The 23,294-nt window shown below is 34.5% G+C and overlaps 1 protein-coding gene across 9 annotated transcripts in view; it reads right to left on the reverse strand.

The window, feature by feature from the left end:
* MARCHF10 (membrane associated ring-CH-type finger 10) overlaps positions 1-23,294 on the reverse strand; it is a 259,755-nt gene that overhangs the window by 73,418 nt on the left and 163,043 nt on the right. For all 9 annotated transcript variants that reach the window (XM_007482534.3, XM_007482531.3, XM_056817044.1 and 6 more), the window contains one exon: positions 15,993-17,415. In XM_007482534.3, coding sequence (XP_007482596.1) covers positions 15,993-17,415 — 1,423 coding nt within the window. The remainder of the gene's footprint in view (positions 1-15,992; positions 17,416-23,294) is intronic.

A 23,294-nucleotide genomic window follows, 5' to 3' on the forward strand; every position in this document is an offset into this window, starting at 1 on the left:
GATGATGAATCTTATCAAACCTCTCTTCAAGGATTATGGAATAGGAATCTACTTTGGTGGAAAGAGTAAGCAAAGGTGAAGGGGAAACCCTTGATTTATTGAACTAGGGCACCCCTCATGGAGCTGGATATGTGGTTTGGCCCTTTGCTGGGATGATAAAAACTCTTAAATGGTCCTTAGGGACTGGTGAGTTTCACTGAAAATGACAAGCCATTGCGGAGTGGGGTGGGGTGCCAGACTCTTGTAAAGGAACCTCCTCCCTCTATAGTCTGTAAGACTTATAGAAACAGAGCTTCCCTTATCTTCTGGAACTTTGTTTTAGTAATTTCTCTCTTCTTGGACTTTCAGCAAGGAAAGAGAAGGGATTTCTCTTCTCTCTATCCCTTCACCCCAAGTAGCAATGGAAGAATCTCAGGAGGACCATGTAGATTTACTTTTGGTAGGTCTGACACAGGACTTGGGTCCCCGGCTGTATTCTCTTGCTTTCTTATGAAGCGCAATTTCCAAGAAGTACCTATAGTTGAAGGACTAAAGAAAGTCATAATCTTGACTAGCTGGGAAATCTGGACCACATGAGTTACTTAGTTTGCACATATCTGAGATGAATGCAAAGTAAATATCAAATTGTTCCACAAAGGGACTTTGGGGGAGGAGAGAAACACGATGATGTAATAGTTTTTTTTTTTTTGAGATATGTTCTATATTTCATGTTAATGCTCTCCTGTGAGCAGTAACGCTCTTCTCTGAGAAGCATACTGTTAAGGAAATTATCTTCTGCTGGGCAGCCAGCACCCAACTCAGAAATTTAGGAACTCTCAAACTCATCAGGTAGTGACCAAGGCTGGGAATATACATTTCTCAGGCTCACTAGTCTCTCACCTATGCTCACAGAGGAAAAGAGAAAGGCAGAAAAAGGCAGCCAGAGACGTTGAGACCTGCCAAGGCAGGCATATGTGTTCCTACTGCAGAACACATTTGCTACTGAGGGAAAAGGAGAAAAGAAATCTCACCTCTTCCTTGCTAGTTGTCCAAAGAAAAGAAAGAACTGGAAAAGAGACACAAAAGAGAACAGAGGAGCCATTTCTACAAGTCTTCTCACAGATGGGAGGATGAGGAAGGTTAATGTTTTGATACAAGTCTCTCCCCAACAACTGTCAGTTGTTTTCAACAAAATCCATCAGTTAAGAGGGAGCAATTAGGAATTTTTGTGTTGTCTCATTGAGATAAATGTATCTCAGTTAGGTACCAGAGTACAAGTCAAGCCCCATGTTTGGGGGGAGGAGGGGGAAGCGTGATAACCCAAGCCTAGCGAATCAGAGATATTTCTGATTTTATCTAAAATTATATACCTTTCATATATAAATAAACAAAACTATGGTAGGTATGGAACAAAGTGTGAGCTTTTGGCTACTGTCTCTGAAGAAATAAAACAGAACTAGATAAAGTTGACAGAAAGGAAATTAAAGGGATAAGTGGAGAAAGTTGTGAAAATCTAAGATGAAGACTTTTCCCTGAAAAATGAAAACAGAGACCCATAAAATCATTAAAGACATGGTTAAGAGGATAATAAACTGGCTTAATTAACAAATTCTAGTAGAAGAAGTGTCATTCCTTGAAGTCAGAGAAGTAAGTTTGGTACAGGCATATTACCAGATTGTAGAAGGGATAAAATCATTACCCTAAGGGAAAAAATAAATATATAGATACACATTCGCACACACTACATATACAGGTAATCCTTTCACATTGTCAGGGCTAGGGATGGGTATTCCCACAAATGAAAAGCTTAAAATTTTTTGGTTCTTCTTTCGTTCTAGAGAAGTCTGATTTTTTAAAAATTTTCTTTAAAAAGAAAGGAGTATTTTCACTAATTTATTGTAAAATTTGTATTAAGTATGCATTTCTGAGTTTCTAAGCCTTTTTTGTGTTGTCTATGGCTTCTGCAAAACTCTCCAAAAATTCCCATTTAATTTCTTATGCTGACCCATGACATATGGCAAATGTGATGGGGAAAGTCATGATGTACAAAGGATAACTGTATATACAGTAGGTTGAGAAGGAAGGTGAGAGGGAACAAACATTTATATAGCACCTATTACATGACAAGCAACTGTGCTAAGTTTTTTTTTTAAACAAATAATATCCCATTAGATCCTCACAATAACTCTGAATTGCAGGTGCTATTATAAGCCTCATTTTGTTGTTGTTGTTATTGTTATTGTTATTGTTAAATAGTTTCAGTTAGTCTGACCCTGTGACCCCATTTGGTTTTTTGTTTTTTCTTTTGGCGAAGATCCTGGAGTGAGTGGTTTACCATTTCTTTCTTCAGCTCATTTGACAGATAAGGAAACTGAGGCAATAGAGTTAAGTGACTTGCCCAGGTTCACACAACTAGTAAATGTCTAAGGCCAGATTTGAATTCAGGAAGATGAATATTCCTGATTTCAGAAGTTGAGGCAAACAGAGTTAAGTGATTTGTTGCCCAGAGTTCCACAGTTTCTGACCAGCTTTGAACACAGGTCTCTTGACTTTAGGCCTAGTTCTCCATACACTACATTAGCTGCTCTGAAAATGTTAATACCTTCAAAAAAGTAAAAAAAAAATTGGAGAGAGCAGACCCAATACCTAGATGTTGTAAGGCCATCTCTTTTTTTTTCTTAAATCTCTGCCCCTCATCTTTTTCCTCAAATTGTACCCACTTTGACACAAAGAAAAAGTTAGCCAAAACACCTGAAAGAGTAAGTATCAGCATCTCAAACTGTATGCAATATTTTCCCTTAGTGTTTTCCTATCCCTCTCTGCCAAGAGAAGAAAGATACGTTATTATCTATTCTCCAGGACCATCACTGACTTTCCAGGTTCTCAGACTCTGGTTTCCTTATAATGATATTTCTGTGCATATTGTTGTAGTCATTCTGAATCACATACTTTAGGTTCTGTTTATTTCATTCTTTATCAGTTTATACAGACCTTCTCTTTTTTTCCCTCTGAATTCTTCATCTCAGTTATTTTTTAGACCACAATATTATCATTACATTTATATAGCACAATTTATTTGGCCATTTTTGAATCAACGGACATTAACTTTGCTTCCAATTGTTTGCTACCACAAAATGTACTATTATGACTATATATTGCCTTGTTTTCTGTCTTTAATATCCTTGGGAAATGTACCCAGTAGTAAGATCTCTGTGTCAAAGGCTATGGACCAGTTTAGTCACCTTTCTTATATAATTTCAATATTATTTTCATAAGTTAGACCAATTCATAGCTCTACCAAAAATGTATTAATGTGTGTATCTTGCCACAGTCCTTCCACCACTATTGTCACTTTTTGATCATTTGAGATCCTTAACTCAACAGTTGTTTTATACTTAAAAGTTATATTAATATTAGCCACAAGTCTGATTGGAATCTGAGTCATCTCTGAAAAATTGTGACTTTTCCTTTTTTATATTACTTCATTAGAAATTTCAATTCCTTCAGTTTTTTGATCTGACTTATCTTATATGACAAAATGTATAGTTTTGGATACTAATTTACACTGAGACTTCCTATTCCACACTTATTTATCAAAATAAGGGAAAGACCTGATTAATAAGGGAAAAGCAAACATTTTGTCATGAAGTATTACTGATATTAATATGTAGTATATATCTGTCAGCTATTTATATCCAGACAAAATAAAATTCATTTGTAGATAGGGAAACCCATATGATGGCAGACCAGAGCCAGAAGAGTAAGTAAGAAGGGGCCACCCAAGAGTATTTGCATTCAAATTTTGCATTCAGTTTTTGTAGGTGTCAGTCCAAGAATAGGAGAAAAGGGGAAGGGCACTGTATTTTTTTTTAATTAAAAGGTGTGGGCAGTGGTTATTCAAGAAGTTTTATCTCGAATCTTTTCCTATCTCCTTAGTGATTGTAAATTTTTCAGAGCCTTTGCCACTGAAAGATACCTCAACTAAAAGTACTTCTTTTTGTAGGCATATGCTACCAAAATTTCTGAGTTAAAATTATTTACCATATAACCTATGGTAAAGATATGTTAACATTATGCCAATTAACCATTTCATTAATTTAGTTGCTCATAGTTTTGCTAATATATGATCAAAGAATTCAGAGACTTTAAAAAACATTTTATTATTTATTTTTAACATTCTTTTCTTTTTACATTTTGAGTTCCAAAGTCTCTTCTCTCCCACCTTTCCCCCACCCAATGAGAAGGCAAGCACCATTATACCAATTATACATGTGAAATCATGCAAAATATATTTCCATATTAGCCATATTCCATGAAAAGCAAGAAAAATAAAGAGAGAAAACAAACTTTAATTTGTACTTAGGGCTCATCAGTTCTCTCTCTCTGGAGGTGGATAACATTTTGTCAATAGGGAGTCCTTTGGAATTATCTTGGATAATTGGATTGATCAGGGTAGCCAAGTCTTTCACAGTTGATCATCATTACAACATTGGTATTACTGTGCATAATAATCTAGTTCTTCTCTGTTCACTTTGCATCAATTCATTTAGGTCTTACCACGTTTTTCTAAAATCACCCTCCCTGGAGATGTGACAAAATTGGGACACTAATACGCTGCTGGCGGAGTTGTGAATTGGTTCAATCATTCTGGAGGGCAATTTGAAATTACACACAAAAAGCTTTAAAGAATGGCTACTCTTTGATACAGCTATACCACTGCTGGGTTTGTACCCCCCAAAGAGACAACTGGGAAAAATATTAGCACAAAAATATTTATAGCCACACTCTTTGTGGTGTCAAAAAATTGGAAAATGAGGGGGTATCCACAACTAGGGACTGGCTGAACAAATCATGGTGTCTGATAGTGATGGAATACTATTGTGGTGAAAGGAATAATGAACTAGAAAGACTTCCAGGAAAAAAAAAAAGCAAAGCAAAAGGAGCAGAACCAGGAGAACGTTGTACACAGAAACACTGTGGCACAATTGAATGCAATAGACTTTTCTACTAGCAGCAATGCAATGACCAAGGACAAACCAGAGGAACTTGTGAGAGAAAACACTATCCAGGTCCAGAGAAAGAACTGTGGGAATAGAAATGCAGAAGAAAAACACATGTTTGATCATATGGTTCGATGGGGATTTGATTAGGGTTTTGATGTTAAAAGATCACTCTACAGCAAATATGAAAAACATGGAAATAGGTCTTGAACAATGATACATGTACAACCCAGTGGAACTGCTTGTCAGCTCCAGGAGCGGGGGAGGGAAGAGGGGTGGGAAAAATCATGAATCATGTAACCATGGAAAAATATTCTAAATAAAATTTAAAAATAAAATAAAATCACCCTCCCTTGTCATTTCCCACAGTACAGTAGTACTCCATCACACTTATATGTCACAACATGTTCAGCCAATCCCCAGTTGAGCATCTCCCTTCAATGTCCAATTCTTGGTCACCACAAAAAGAGCTGCTACAAATATTTGTGTACAAGTGGGTTCTTTTCCTTTTTCATTGATCTCTTTGGGATACAGACCTAGTGGTGGTATATAGCTGGGTCAAAGGGTATGCATAGTTTTATAGCTCTTTGGGCCTACTTCCAAATTGTTCTCCAGAATGGTTGAACCTGTTTACTACTACACCAGTAGTTCATCAGGGTACCTATTTTTTCCCTAATCACCTCCAGCATTTGTCATTTCTGATAGATTCAAACTAGTTTAATTTGTCTTTCTCTAATTAATAGTGATCTAAAAGCATTTTTCATATGACTATAGATAACTTTGGTTTCTTCTAAAAATTATTTGTTTATATAAGTCCTATAATCATTTATTAATTGGAAAATGTCTCTTATTTTTACAAATTTGACTTAGTTCTATACTCAGGATATATTTGGAAGATGAGGTCTTTATCAGAGAAACTTGATATAAAATTTTTTGATATTACTTCATTGTTTATGGCACTTTTTTAGTAAAATGTAATTTCCCTGATTACATATATGTGTATATATATATCCCTTTTAATTAGGTTTATTTTTGCTTTTTCTTTGTCAGAGATCATGATTGCTATACTAGCCTTTTTTATTTCAGCTGAACTATATTAGATTCTGTTCTAGTCCTTTATTTTAACTCTGTGTATGTTTACAGTAGATACCCTTGAAACAGAAAGATGTATTGTTGAATTCTGGCTTCAAATTTTTTCTACTATCTACTTGTTTTATTGATGAGCTCATCTCATTAACATTCACAGTTATGTTTACTGTCTGTTTCCTTCTATTCCATTTTTTTCAATTTCTTCTTCTTTCTCGTTTTACCCTGCCTCTCCTCAAAAGTCTATTTGCTTCTAACCACTGCTTCTCTTAATTTACCCTCCATTTTATTATCTAGTCCCAAATTTCTCTCATCTTTTCCCCCCTCCTATTTGCCTGCTGGATAAGTTATATTTCTACATACAATTGAGTCTTCACCTTTTAAACCAATTCTGAGGAGAGTAAGGTTCAAATACTGCTTACTGCTTTTTAAGGTATTATTTTCTTGTGTGTGTGTGTTTCTCTTACCAACCTGTTAATTCTCTTTCCATAATTTTTTTTTGCATTACTTTTATTTCTTTTCTTGATTGTTCCTGTAACACTCTTAACTCTTCTAGGAATTCTTGTTGGGCTTGGGTCCAATTGGCATTCTGGTTTGAGGTTTTGTTCATAGCTCTTTTCACACTGTTGTCTTCTTCTGAGTTTATGTATTGGTATTCCCTGCCACCATAGTAGCCTTTTATGGTCAAATTCTTTTTGTTGTTCTTTGCTCATTTATACTGCTTTGACTATAAACTCCATGATAAAGATGGGCTCTGCTCACTGTGGGGTGGGCAGGCATTGTCCTAAATTTCAGTTTTTTGTGCTGCTGTTTTCAGAGTGAATTTTGGGAATCTTCAAGTTTTTGGAACTTCCAAGGTGATGTGATACTGGGAGAGGTCTGGTCACTTTTTCCTGGTCTGCATTCTGGCCCTTACATAAGGAGGGGCCCTTGGTTCCCTGTACTCACAAGAGATAAAGCTCACTTTGCCTTGGAACTGCAAGTAGGGCCCCTTTTTGCTTGTAATTCACTCATAGCACTTCTCTCCACCCTGGGACTGCAACCCAGAATTGTGTGTGGGTTTGTCAACCTGTGCCATCTGTAGTAAGCACAAGCAAAGGGTCCCTTGCTAATCTTTTTCTGATCAGTGGTCCAATCCTTTTACCATATCTGGACTGAGAGTTCCTGAAGCTGCTGCTACTGTAGCTGCTATTGCTATAGTCAAATATGTTGGCAACAGGCAGGCTTCCACTACATTGTCATAAAGTTCTCTTGCTGGCATCCTAAATTTTCTTAGGCAAGAAAAACATCTCAATCTGACCTTTTGTTGGCTTTGCTACTCCAAAATGTTATTTGAGGTGTTACTTTAAAGTTGTTTGAGGGAAATGTTGAATGAGTTCAGCTGGGTTGTATCTAATCTATCATCTTGATTCTGCACTCCCACTCACATTTTCAAAGGAGAGTTCCAAAGTGAAAAGTTTCCAAAGTGAAAAGAAATTAAAAGAAAAATGAATATTGTGACTTCTAGAAAATAGCTAGGGAAAAATTGCACATGCGCCCATTTTTTTCTATATCACATCAAAAAATCAGAAACACCAAATTAATGTTTTAGAATGTTAAAAGAAGATCGAAAGAAAATAAATCCCCCACAAAAAACGAGACTGAAGAAATGAGCAAATAATAAAAACCATTTTCATAAAATACATGAAGAAATTCTATTGAATGTAAGAGGATGGCAGTATAAATACCCAAAAGAGACTAATTCTATGATAACTAGAACTAGAACTATGGGGAAAGAGGATGGTATAGCCATAAGAACCTTAAGTAGCTAGAAAGCCTAAAAAAGAACTAAAGAAAAAAGATAATGAATAAAATCCAGCACTTAATATAGAATGGAAATTGGAAAAATAATAGAAAACTGTGGATATATTGAAATAAACAATGGAGAAGCCAGGGTCCAAAATTCAGTAATAGAAAAAAATTTTTGAAGAAAAATCAAAAGCTAGCAAAATTGGAAGTATAAAATATCCAAAAAAAATTTTTTTTTGAAGAACAAGCTAAAGAAGAGAGTTTAAAGTCAAAATTTAAGAATCACTGACTTCCCAGAAAACCAAATCCAAAACAAAACCACAGACTATATTTGAACAAACCACAAAACTGTCCAAAAGGGTGAATTAAGATGAAAAAGAATCCACAGGATATTTCAGAAGATGAACCCAGATTTTAATACTTAGAAATGTGTCTGTTAAGCACCAGAATTTCTGGGTCAAATTAAAAATATTATAATTAAATGGCAGAAAGATGGGGGGCTTGCATTTGATCCTAGAAAAAATAGGGAGCTATTGTGACAGTCAGACTTATGCTGTAGGAATATGGCTTTAGCGCTATCATAACAGAACTTTGGTGATTACTGAGCACATCTTTAAAGGAGTATGCCTATTTTTCTGAATTTATTGTACCTTTATAAAATGTGCTGATGCATTAGGGTAAAAACTCACAAAGAAAAGTAGAAAGGGGGAAAATTGCATATATCATTTTTTAGAACATAACTCAATAAAAACTGCAATTAAAAGGTAACTATGAGCAAAGGACAGGAACTTAATATGGAGATGAAATAATGTTATCCTAAATATCCTAAATAATGTGTGCAAGCCATGTATGAGAACATGTATGTATCTGAGTAAAAAAAATCATGAGCAAAGATGAGTCAAATTTATCTGAATGTACAAATAATACTTAGTGAATTTTAAAGAATCAAATAATAGAAACAATAAATATGAAAGAAAAGAATGATAAAATCAAAAAACATCTCAAAATTGTGGGCTGCAGCTAAAGAAGTCTGTTTAAAAAAAAAACAAACTTTACCTTTTGTCTTAAAAGTGATACAAAGTATCATTTCCAAGGCAGAAGAGTGATAAGGGCTAGGCAATAAGGGATTTACATGATTTAGCTAAGAGGTGTCCGAGGCCACATTTGAACCCAGAATCTCCCATCTCTACACATGGCTCATTGAGCCATCTGGTTGCCCCTACCATACGTAGTCTTTTTAGACTCAAACCTTCTGTCTTGATTTGGCTCTCAATTCATTGAGCTACCTACCTGCTCCCTAAAGTAGTGTTTAGAGGAAAAATTCACTCTTTGAACATTTATTTATATTCTTTGGATAAATGTGCTCGTCACAACTTAACATTAAAAAAAAAAAACAACAAATTGATTACCTCCAAGTGACTAAAAGGGAAGAAATTTTGAAAATCAAAGAAGAGATAAAGCTAAAAAGGACATTTATGAAACTAGTACACAAAATGGGTTTTTTTTAAAAGATCCCCCAAATCAACAAACTGTTAGCTAATTAAATTTTTAGAAAGGAAACTCCAAACTATCAAAAAGAAAGAGAAGAATTTGCACATGGAGAAGAAATTAAAGAATATGAAACTACTTTTTCCAATTGTAGGCCAAGAAATTGGAAACTTAAGTGAAGTGGATGAATATTCATAGAAAAATCTAAAATGCTTAGATTAATAGAACAGGAAATAGAAAATCTAAAGGATTTCTCAGAAAGAGAAATAGAGCAAGTCGTGACTCCTCTCAAAGGGAGAAAAAAAGCCCTTTGGTTCAGATGGATTTATAGCTTTATTCCATCAAACAGTTGAAGAATTATTCTTTACCACTTAATATATTCTTAAAAATAATAAGAGAAACCATGTCCAAATTTTTACTATGATACAAACATAATCCCATTATTCAGACCAAAAAAAGGAAAAGGAAAGGAAAAAATTAGTCAAGATCAGTAATTAATATTTATGAAAATTATTAAATAAAATATTAACTAAAAAGTATGTAACAATACATTAAAAAAACACCTTACCTTCTGTCATAGAATCAATACTGGGTATTGTTTCTAAGGCAGAAGAGTGGTAAGGGCTAGGCAATGGGAGTTAAGTGACTTGTCCAAGGTCCCACAGCTAGGAAGTATCTGAGATCTGATTTGAACCCAGGACCTCCCATCTCTGGACCTTGCTCTCAATCCACTGAGACACCTAGTTGCCCCTTAACAATAATTTTTAAACATTTCACTAGGACTAAGTTGGATTTATGCCAGTAATGTAAGGATAGTTCAATTTTAGGGAAACCATAAACATAATAAACCATATTAATGAAAACAATTAAAAATAAGGCTACAATATTAAAGAAAAAAGTCTTTGAAAAACAGCACTCAGAGATCCTGAAAGCATTGTTTAAAAACATAGGCATAAAAAGATCTTTCCTTTATAGGATCTGTGTGGTGTGTGTGTGTGTGTGTGTGTGTGTATAAACAAGTATTAACATTATTTGTAATGGAGAAACAATGGAAGATTAGGAAAGAAGAAAGGATACCCACTGCTTCCAATATTATTTGATATGGCACTGTACCTTTTAAAAAATAAGAAAAATAAAGGAATAATCATGAACAATGAAAAGGCTCAATTATCTGAAACTGCAAAATAAATAAACCTTAAAGAATCAAATCAATTAATAACATGTATTAACCATACTATGTTGGGAATTGTGCTAGATTCCGAGAATACAAAGAAAAAGATGAAATAGTGCTTTTCCTCAAAGAAGAGGCATTCATGGGAGATTAGGAGGGGGATAGAACATGTATGTATCTAAATGTGTAATAAATAAATAAATAAAATAAATACAAGGGAATCAGACAACTCAATATAGAAAGTTATTCTGGTGATAGGGAAGACCAAAATACAAATTCAGAAGAAGACAACAAATTCAACACTGCTGTATCAGAAACCTCCATAAAAAGAATAAGGAATTGCTCTCCAGCCCCCTAAAAATTCCTGGAGGAACTCAAAAAGAATTTTAATTAGATAAGAGGTAGAAGAAAAATTGGGAACAAAAATGAGAGCGATATAGTAAAATCATGAAAAAAGAATCAATAGCTTGGTAAAGGAGGCACCAAAGTGCCACTAAAGAAAATAATACTTAAAAAAAACAAAATAGACCAATTGATAAAAGTGATAAAAGAGGCAAAAAAATCTACAAAATAGAAGAAATTCTTTAAAAAAACAGAATTGGACATATGGAAAAGGAGGTACAAAATTTCACTGAAAAAATAATTTCTTAAAAGTAGACCATGGCAAGTGGAAGCTAATGATTTCATGGGACATCAAGAAACAGTCAAAATAATGGAAAGAAAAACTTTTCTCATTGGAAAAACAAGTGACCCAGAAAAGAGCTCCAGGAGAGAAAATTTAAGAATTATTGGACTCCCTGAAAACCATGATTAAAAAAATAGACATTATCTTTCAAGACATTACCAAGGAAAACTGCTCTAATCTCTTGATCAAGAGGGTAAAATAGAAATGGAAAGAAATCCACCAATAACCTTCTGAAAGAGATTGCAAAATGAAAACTCCCAGGAATATTATAGCCAAATTCTAGAAATCTCAGATCAAAGAGAAAAAAAGTTCAAGTAGCCCAAAAGAAATAATTCAAATATCATGGAGCCACAGTCAGAATAACATAAAATATAGCATCTTCTATATTAAAGGACTAGAGGGCTTAGAATATGATATTCCAGAGGGCAAATGAGCTAAGAACATAACCAAAAAAACTAGCAAAATTGAGCATAATTCTTCTGGGGAAAAATGGGAATTCAGTGTAATAGAAGATTTTTAAGTATTACTGAGTGGAATAGAAAATCTGACTCTCAAATACAAGACTGAAGAGCAGCAAAAAAAAAAAAGGTAAATAGGAAGGAGAAATCATAAGGGATTCAATAAGGTTTCAACAGTTTTCATCCCTATATGGGATAATACTTATAACTCCTAAGAACTTTATCATTATTAGGGCAGTTAGAAGGAGTAAACATGGACAAAGGGCAACTATGATGGGAAGATATCTAAAAAAATAAAATTCACTGCCCAAAGGGCTTTGATCCAACAATACCACTACTAGGTTTGTATCCCAAAGAGATAAAAAATGGGAAAGGATCTGTTTATACAAAAATATTTATAGCTGTGATTTTGAGGTGCTAAAAAAATGAAGGAGTGTCCATTGATTGGGGAATGACTGAATAAATTGTTGTATATGATGGTGATGGAATACAATTGTGCAATATGGAATGATGAATGAATTGATTTCTAACCTGGAAAGAACCACATGAACTGATGCAGAGTGAAATGAGCAAAACCAGGAGAACATTATACACAATAACTGAAATACTGTGGGATGATCAAATGTAATTGACTTTGCTACTAATAACAATGCAATGATCCAGGACAATTCTGAGGGAACTTATGAAAAAGGAAGTAATCTACATATGGGAGTAGAAATCCAGAAGAAAACATATCACTTGTTTATATGGGTATATGATTTGGGGTGTTGGTTTTTAAAATTATTATAGTACAAAAATGAATAATATGGAAATAAGTTTTGCTTGTCAACTCTGGGAGAAGGGAGGGAAACAACATTAATCATGTAACTATGGGAAAATTTTTAATAAACAAAATTCAAGGGTAAAAAAGAGGAATGCATTGAGAGAAGGGGGAGGGAGAAGCAGAAAGAATTATATTGTGTAAAAGAGGCACAAAAGAACCTTTATATTGGAGGGGGAAATGGGAAGGAGAGTGTTTGAAATGTACTCTATTAGAATTGGCTCAAATAGAGAAGAATATACACATTCAATTGGGTATAGAAATCTGTCTTACCCTACAGGAAAGTAGAAGGTTAAGGGGAGAAAAGGGTGGAGCAAATTGGGGCAAGTAGTGGCCAGAAGCAAAATCCTTCTGAGGATGAACAGAGTAAAAAGAGAAAGAGAATAGGATAAATAGGGTGGGAAAATAGGATGAAAGGTAATACAAAGTAGTTATAATGGTGAAAAACTGTTTAAGAAGTTTTCTAATAAAGGCCTCATTCCCCAGATACAGAGAAATGAGTCAAATGTCTAAGAATACAAATCATTCCCCAATTGATAATTGTCAAAGGATAGGAATAGGCAGTTTTCATAAAAAGTAATCAAAATTATCTATAGTTTTGTGAAAAAATGCTCTAAATCACTATTGATTAGAGAAATACAAATTAAAACTCCTCTTGGGTACCACCTGTCAATCCTGGCTATTATGACATAAAAGGAAAATGACAAAAATTGGAGTAGACATGGGAAAACTGAAATATTAATACACTGTTGAGGGAGTTCTGAACTTATCTGATCATTCTGGAGAGCAATTTACAACTATGTTTACAGGACTATACAACCATTGACCCAGCAATATCGTTATTACTTCAAAAGGACCTATATGTACAAAAACATTAACAGCAGCGTTTTTTGTGGTGGCAAAGAATTGTAAAGTTAAAGGGATATTCATCAATTGGAAAATGGCTAAGTTGTGGCATATGACTTTGATGGAATACTATTGTGCTTTAAGAAATGAAGAGCAAGAGGATTTCAGAAAAACCTGGACTTACACAAACTGATACATAGTGAAATGAGCAGAATCAGGAGAACACTGTACACAATGACTGCAATACTGTACAATGAACGACCAGGAACAACAACTATTCTCAGCAATACAATGATCCAAGACAAACCTAAAGCACTCATGATAAAAAATGCTATCTGCCTCCAGAGGAAAAAAACTGATGGATTTCTGAATCCAGACCAAAGTATATATACTATATTTCACTTGATTTGTTTCTCTTTTATGTTAAAGTTTTCTCTACAAAAGGGATAATATGGAAAAATCTTTTACATGTTTGTACCTGAAAAACTGATATCAGATTACTTATTTTGTCAGAGAGGGGGAAAGGGAAGGAGAGAGAGAATTTAGGCTCAAAATATTTTTTAAAAGAATGTTAAATCTTGTTTTTTATGTGTAACTGGGAAAAAATCTAAAAAGTTAATTAAAAATAAATAATTATGGATAGGGGAGAACTCAGCTAGAGCTAGGGAAGAAAATGGTAAGAAGAAATACCACAGAGTCTTAATAATATAAAATCAAAAGCTTTTACAATAAAATACAGATTAGAAAAAAAACTTTATATTAAATATTTGATAAAAACTGGAAATTACAATCTACATAGTCTTTGACAAAAATATACAAGATTAAGAGCCATGCCACAAGAAGTCAAAGGAGATGAACATTTTTAAAAGAATACAACAGGCAGCCAACTGAAAATCTATTCAAAATAAATGACAATTGGAGAAATGCAAATGCAACTCAATCTAAAGTATCCTTTCTTATTCCTTAAGAGTTTAAGCACTAGCAATGATGCTAAAAGCTAAAAAAATGAGGAAAAGTTGGTTGGAGGGATTAGGTGAAGAATTTTTTTTAACTCATCTACTGATTTTATGTGTAACAATTTTATGTGTAAACAAGTGGGGAATTCTCTCTACTATTGCAAAGCAGCAACTTGTTTTCAGTTCATAGTCTTAGAAAATTACTGTTAAATGACTTGCCCAGGGACAGACAGACAGGATGTACTGGGGGTGGGCCTTGACACCAGGTGTTCCTGACTCTAAGACCAGCTCTTTATTCTCCACCTTTCACCATATAAGTCAATGTGAAGACTGGGACTCAAATTCACTGATGTGGCAATAGTGATTTGGTTCATTCATTTTGGAAAACAATTTGGACACATGTGGGAATAAACAACAAATTGTTTATACCCGTAATCCATTAATCTCACTGCTAGGAATGCAAGAAACCCAAGATTATCAACAATGAGATCCATAAGTACAAAGGAGTCCAAATGCACCATTATTTGTGATAATTAATAGAAAGCAATAAAAATACATGGTCAGCAATTGAGGAATGCTATAACAAATTATGACATATGAATGGCTGATAGTTAATAATAATAGCAAAAATTTATATGGTATTTTAGGGTTTGCAAAGAGCCTCACATATGCTAACTCATTTGAAAGTAATGGATTTTACTTTCATATGGAATGACATTTCAAGAATTTGCCCAAACATGCCAAGGCTTATATGATGTGATATAGAGTGAAGGAAGTAGATCCAAGAGAACTATATACATAATGACTTTAATAAAGTAAATAATGTTACAAGACAACAAAACTGAACAAAAACAAGACTGATATAAGGTTAAATGGACCCCTTTTTAGGTTAATAAACAAACTCTTGGCTAATATACTTTGAATGGAAATATCTATTCAAAACAAAATTTATCAAAACTTTTTTTAAACAGAAAAAACAGGAATCACAAATTTTAAACTGAGAACATTTAAACATGCTAATAGTAATTTTAAACATTAAAATACCATAAAATGTCCATCGACCAACAAAAAGGGCTTTTCTTATAATGATCTTACCCTCTTTTCCCTATACTTAAGAAAAAAGGAACATAAAAATTGAAGAATTGGTTAATATAGCATGGGGCACTGTAAAATATTGAAGTAACTATGGTAACATCTTGGGAAATGTCTACTTGTTTGGAAGGTTCAAATTCTAGAGCAACTGAATGGCTGGATATGAGCTCAATCTTATGGGAAAATCTTTAGGATTCATGAGCTGAATGGCTCCCAGTCTTAAGGGAAGGCAACTTTTAATTTTAAAATTCTTAATTCCTAATTGTTTAAACTGCTTGAAAGAGGAGCAGTTTATTAAGTAGAGTCAATAGTCTGGAACCCCTTCATTTGGATATTTTGTCTTTTTCAGAAGGTGTCAGAACATTTAAAAATAGTCATTTTAAGAATACTCAAGAATTAAGCAGGCTGGACCACTAAAGTGCTGATTTAAAATAATTTCCTTCCACAAATCCCAAGATCAACAAAATGAAATCAATACTCATATAACAAAGAATCATTTAAGTAACAAGGAAACTCTATATATTATTATAATTTCCACACAATTTCCTAGTTAAAGAAATATTTCTCAGCCCTGGTAAAGTTAGGACAAAATTTACATGAACAAAATTATAAAAACTCCTCACCTCTCTTGCAGTTTCTTCAGTTTGTCAGGATCTGCCTTTGTCTGATGATTCTCTTTTGCATTTATGGAGTCAGAGGCTACCATTATATTTCCAGCTTCGATCTGGTTTGGTAAATCAGACACTGCAAAGAAAGTAAAAGGTATTTCCTCTTGCATTGGCTCAGACATATGTAGATGGCCTCGGAAGTTCATTCTTAATGGAGGAGAACCAGGAGGATCCATTGAGGATGAGCCATCTTGTGAATTTTGTAAGACATATTCAATATCTAGTGAAGTCTCAGGTGGTTGACTTGTTAAATCCTTCTCTTCTATTTCCTTGACATCAAATTCAGATGCACTGGGTATTGGTGATGAAGTATCTTGTTTTTCAGAAGTAGCAGATGGATTTCTACTTCTAATAGGTGATAAAGGTCGGCGACCATTGAATCTTGAGTTTCCCTCTGAATCTGAGCCCTGAAGGGCAACAGGGGTCAAGGCTAAGTTTGCTGGGACCTCAGCTCGCTGTGCAGAATGGAGTAAAGATCTTGGGGTGTTATAAGATGAATTCAGTAATGGCCTATGAACTGTTGACCTATTGGGAGGAAAGCAATCAAAGGAATTCCTAGGGCTGTTTCCATAGGATTGCCTGTCTCTATTGTAAGTATGGTTCCCAGGCCTAGTTTCCACAAAACTACAATCATTGGGTAAAGTCTCTCCATTAAGACAACTTTCTTGTCTGTTTTCACCTTTTATACTCCATGAATTAAATGAAGCTTTCTCACTTTCATCATCAACACAGTCATTTTCCTTAGTGGAATCACCATCAGGAATTTTAAGATCTCGAGGAAGTCTTTGTCCTAACAAGGACTGTTCAGGAGCTGGGTCCATCAAATTACTTTTTCTTGATGAGCGATGACCAGATTCAGTCCTTTTTACTGAACTAGGCCTGCTATTTTCAAGTTCTTCTTCACAGTTTTGGATTTCAATCTGAGTTCCTGATAGTCTGCCCAGTCCAATATTCTTGTTATTAAAAGGAGAAAATGGTGGCTGTATGCCAGCAAGTAGAAATTCTTCTTCTAAACGAGTAACCTCCTCAGGGTCTTCATTTCCTCCAATAGCATTAATTGTGTTTAATTCTAAAAAGGAATAAAAGTCTTCATCTCTGAACCTAACTGATGCCCTTCTTGGTTGTACTGTGCTAGTAGATGTAAGAGATGGTACACTGGTTTCACTCAATGCCTGGGAACCATTTGCTCCTTGGAAAGATGGTGACAGAGGTAAAGATGGCTGAGCTGATGAAAGAGCAGTCCAGTCTTTGGAGACTTTTTCAGGTGTTTTTTGATCTGCATTTAGTTGTGAAGATGGAACTAAATTTCTTCTCTCTCGAGTTTGTTGCCTCTTCATCTTAGTTTCACTTGACCATACTTCTTGTTGTCCTACTGAATCTGTAATGGAAAAAAAGAGCAAATCATATTTTGTCAAAGCTCCTCTTCAGGATCTTTCAATCATAGTTCCTCTCTTCCAGAAGCTTCTAATCAAGACAGAATATCATATAAAATATAAGAAACAACTACATAATATAAATTAATTGTAGATTAACAAATACAAACTGAATTTAAATGCCATGGAATATAAGGAATGACCAGAATCTGCATATGATAAGTTAGTTAGGGAAAAGTTCTAGAAGCCTCTATCTAAGGTTCTGATAATCCTGGTATGTTGGATATAAACAAAAATCATTATAAAGCTCCATAATGGTAAACAATGCTATTAATAATGATGATAACTCACATTTATATAGCCATTTATAGAATACAAAGTTGTTCTCTCATAGCAACACTGTGAGGCAAGCAGTTCAAGTATTAGCATATATATTTTACACGTAATGTCTGGTCCCCAGAAACACAGAGAACACTGACTCTGGAGCTCCTTGCTTTTTCTAGGTTCTGACTGGGTTGTCATTTTTACAAAGCATAGCCCAAATCCTTAGTAATGAAATAGTTTTTATTTATAGTACATGCAGAGCACAAATTTAATAGTCAAAGTATTTAATTAGGACATAAAGCAAGATAAACAGGGCAAAAATAAAGATATAAAATCACTGTCTGCTCTTATACATTAGTATGGTACTATTCAAATCCCTCCAAACTCCCTAGCCTCCCAACACAGAAGAAAAAGAGTTTAATCACTTTAGAATCCTTAGCCCGATGGTAAAAATTTAGGGTTCAATATTATCTGATTCAAAAACTGCAGGTCTGCAGAAACCACTGATGGCAGGCTAGAATTTGCTGAAGCCTCATAGGTCCCAGCATTGTCAGGATTCCACCCTACATGCTCCCCCTTCCATTTCTTTAACCTGACCATAATCCTCAGCTTGCCTGCCTCTCTTGAATCCCCTTCGCTGTAGCAGCCCTGTATTTTTGTTTCTATTTCCTTTCCACATGGACACCTCTCATCTTTCCTTTTTTAAGTTCACAGACTCATCATATAATCCTTCATTTTGACAAAGTCTCCCAGGATTCTGATATCCTGAAGCTTCCCTCAATAAATTACTTGTTCCTTTGCCACAGTTATTAGGGGTTGTGATGTTAGTGGTATGGAAAGAATAGTAGCAGTGGAGCAAGAATAACAGATAATATAATTTATATAACATTTAAAGGTTTATAATATAATTTACATATGCTATTTCACTTGATCTCTAAAATAACCTTATTAGGTAGGTGCTGCTATTATTCTCATTTTACAGATAAGGAAATCAAGGCTGAGAGAGACTGAGTGACTTGCACGGGTTCACATAGCTAGTAAGTGTTTAAGGCAAGATGTAAACTCAAGTCTTTTGGACTCCAACCCCAATATGCTTGAAACTGTGCTAAATATCTCCATGATAAACACAACACTTGCCCCAATTACAAAAAATGAGACAATTATGGCTCTGAGAGTTCTGTCCTGTGTTAGAAATAATATTTAAACTTGATGTTCCTGAATTTGTAATTTCTGAAATACAAGGATTACAAACACTATAGGTTCACTACCATACCATGCTGCCTCTATAAACAATAAAATACATACAAATAATTAAATAAAAAATTAAAATATAGCTTATTCAACATGTAATCAGCAATTCTGACTGACAAGGAAATGATACTCAACCTTATTTTGTAATATGGAAAGAGAAGGACAAGACAGAGTGGGGTATGAGTAAAGTGGACCACTTAACAAAGACTAGCAGAGTTTTGAGGATCAGGATCTCAACTGACCAAAATCTACCCTCGTTCTCAAAGCCCCTGGCTAGTACTTCGGCTTCCTCATGAAAAGAGAATACTTTTAAATCAGTATTATTATGATTTAAATCCTCTCAGTGTGGAGGAAAAATTGGAAGCATTTTTGTCCTCTATTACTTCTTACCGATCTGTTCTTCTAAAATCTTTGATCTCTCCCCTTTTTTCCTTCTCCACTTGTACAGTGTAAGACTCAATTATGTTCTTGCTTTTTATCACCTTCAATTACTTCCTCTTACCACTGTACATTTTCTAATGTGGCTTAGCCTGCAACAAGTGAACAAGACTGTCTTGAATGGAAAAGCATTCTGATATGATAAAACCCAAACAGTCAGAGCATCCTATATGCTTAAAGTTCAAAAGAGGCCCAGAGAACACTGTGATGAATATCTAATATCCTCAAATTTGCCATATTTCTTTGGTTGTTAAATGTACTGGATACTCAGCAACATGGCATAAAAATCTCTCTTCTAGGAATTGAATTTTTTATCTGGTTACTTACAGGGACTTAAGAATTAAATTCACAAATTACATTAAGGGGTACAAAATTAATAATTTCAGGTGTGCAATTAGCATTTGATGATCTATGAACTTGAGGCCAAGCTGATCTATACTTCTAGAAACAAATGCTCCTACTTGAACAACATGCAGCTCTCAATGATTCTTATAAGAAGCTGATGAGGGAATTGAGGAAACAAATTATACTTATTTTCATTTTAAAATGGCATCAAGAGTCTTGGGAGAGAGATAAGCGAAAGTACTGGAATTCTGATTTTCTGCCTATCCCCTGAAAACAAAGTGAGGGTGATATCAGTAAAAGCTTTCTCCCACTGCCTGGTCTCTAGAGTTTAGTCTCTGTGACTAACTAAATGGAAGCCCACTGACTATCAAGAATATCAGTTATGGCAACTTCTGAAATAGAGTAGCTAGGTACCCAAGTGGATATATGGTCACTTTACACTGGCCACTGAATTGTCACCACATGAAAATGACTCTGACATAGGGGAAACCTCAGTCTAAACTATAGCTGAGATGAGATGATCTTTTTCTCCCTGCTGATCCTCTAAACTGCTCACCTTTCCCACCACATAGCTGTTCCTAAACTCCCTACTTTGTCACTCTCTCAGAAACTTTTATTTAATACTTTAATGGTTTAAAGAGTAGCAGAATTATCCTCCCCACTATACTTGAACAATTCAAAGGCACAATTCCAATACTTCGATCTTAGGATCAAAAACAATGGAGACCAAAGTTCAGTATATTATTGAATGAGGAATTTGTCATATCTACCTTGCTCTAAATCATGCTATGTGCTATGTATACAGTGGAAATATTCAGAATATACTTACAGGGTGATTTGCTATAACTCTATAAAGATCCTTGTTGTATTAGAACGTAATGTACTTGGAGACTGCCTGATTTTTAAGTATTTATATCCTCAGTGCCTCACACAGTTCCAGGCACATAGTTTAAGTTATTTGATAAATGTGTAGATTGACTGATTAAAGTTTCTATCATATGCAAAAGGAGCTTCATGTACCAAAAATGAATATATTTGTTGAATACTCCTTTCATGGGGTCCTTTATTTGTTTTACCAATTGTCTCTTGCATTAATGCATTTTTAATAGTTAATTTCACACATCTATCCCTCACACATCAGTGAAACAAGGTCCCAATTTCACTGGGTCATATAAAGGTCTAAAAAGAGAAATCAAGGTGGAACCAGTGGGGATCTTAGTAGTGTAGACAAGGAAGGAACCCTAGAGGACATCAGAGAGTGCAAAAAGAAATCTCAAGGGATTTTAGAGGACAAATGAGAAGAATAAATGAGTCCTTTGGGGGTATTGGAAAGGAGCTATGCTATCTGAAATAAATGTTTAATGAAGATTCATAGTGGGAATCCTAGACCTTACTGATTTTTTAATATCTATCAAAATTCTAAATAATCAAGTGGTCTATTACATTTTAACCCTTGAAATTTAACATGTGGTACATGTGTATTAAAACCAAAGTTATGTGGTATGTTTATAACTCTTAGCCATATTGGCCTCATGAGCAAAATTAAGGCATTGGATTAGATGATTGCCAAAATACAGTTACTTCTAAATTTAAGCCTTAGGCCTAAAGTCCCAAAACAGGTTAGTAGCTAAGACTGCATTGACTCACATTTTGTGAGTATTTAAAACACTTAAAAATGCTTGATCTTCTGCTTTACTGCTACTAATGGTAACTTGATGCTGCTAAGCAAAGACAGTAGAGTGGTATATATTTGGGTCTTTGATTGGGGTCTTAGAATTCCAAAGAAGAGAAAAAAATGGGATTTACCCAAAGAGATCATGCTAGATGCACAGGGAACTTACCAATAAATGTGGACTTTAAAAAGAAAGATGGAAGATGTAAGTGTGGACAGTAAATAGAGGATGTATATATGTAAAATGGTTATTCCACAATCTCATAAAAATGCCTCATCTCAGAATGAGATCTGAGTTTAGATAGGGAAGCAAAGAATGAGAAAATAAAAGAATTAAAAAGGAAAGCATATGAAAAAAGGGGTACCAAATAAAGGCTGGAAACATTATTCCAGGAGGATTGGATAATGATAACTAACAGTGGGGAGAACACAGAGCTGCTTAATTCTTACTTTGTTTTTGTTTTCTCTGCCAAACAGAATGACCTATGTACTGGAAATTACAGAAGAAAAATGTCTAAAAGAGAGTTAGTAACCAAACCAGTAAAGAATTAGTAAGAGAAAACGTCTAATTGCCCTTGATGAATTCAGGTCACCTGAACCAGACACAAACTCAAATAGAAATGGGGTCCATGAATCCATATGTAAGGATTATACTATATTATAAACCAGACATGGAAGTTGTTTTTAAAATGTAACATTATCTACATTTTATTGTGTTTTCATTTATTTTGTTGAATATTTCCCAATAACATTTTAATCTGTTGTGTGTTTTGACACCTTTGAACTACATTCTCAGGTAGCAGGTGTGACTACTGTGCCACTGACAGTAATATTTAAAATATTATAAAAAATAGGAGATATACCACAATATGAGAAGGTAAAATATACTAATTTTCAAAAAATGGAAGAGGAAATTCTGTAAACTATAGGCCAGTGACCTGACTTTTATTCTTGGGAAAGGATGGTTAGCGAAGAGAAAAAAGAATAGGTCATTCAAGACTAACTTCATTTCTGTTTTTTGAAAGGGTCATGAAATTGGTACATCAGGAGAATTCTGTACGTATATATACATACAAAGTAAGCTATATATATATATGTATATAATTTACTTAGATTTTTGTTGAATATTTATTATAAAATCTCTTACTATACTTAATGGAGAAGTTGGAGAAATGAGGACACAATAATAGATTCAAAACAGACTGAATGATTGTACTCAAAGATTATTTTGGTTTAACATTAAAATGGCAGGCTTCTGGTAGAATGTCTCAGGGCTTTGTCCTTGGCCCTGTGCTATTTAACATTTTAAACAATGACTTGATAAAGACACAGCTAGAATGCTCATCAAATCTGTAGATGATACTAAGGGGAAATATTCTGGATGATAGGGCAAGGATTCTAGAAGATCTGAATGGCCTAGGACATTTGGATGAATGGAAATTCTTATGCTTGGATAGAAAGAAAAATCAGCTTTACTTGTATAAGGAAGGAGCAGTTAGCAGCTTGTTTGGAAATTTTAATGGACTACAAACACAAAATGAATCATTGGCATGATGTATCACTCCAAAATGGGCAGCTAAGAGGTCCAGTGAATAGAGTGTCAGGTCTGGAATCAAGAAGACTCATCTTTCTGAGTTCAAATCTAGCCTCAGACACTTAATAGTTGTGTTACCCTGGGCAAGTCACTTTACTCCGTTTGCTCCAGTTTCCTCATATGTCAAATGAGCTAGAGAAGATAATGGCAAACTACTCCAGTATCTCTGCCAGGAAAATTCCAAATGGGGTCAGAAAGAGTCAAACATGACTGGAAAATGCCTGAATAAAAATAACAATCACCCCCCCCTCAAAGAATGG

Source organism: Monodelphis domestica, chromosome 2 (assembly GCF_027887165.1).
Source record: "Monodelphis domestica isolate mMonDom1 chromosome 2, mMonDom1.pri, whole genome shotgun sequence".
NCBI lineage: Eukaryota > Metazoa > Chordata > Mammalia > Didelphimorphia > Didelphidae > Monodelphis > Monodelphis domestica.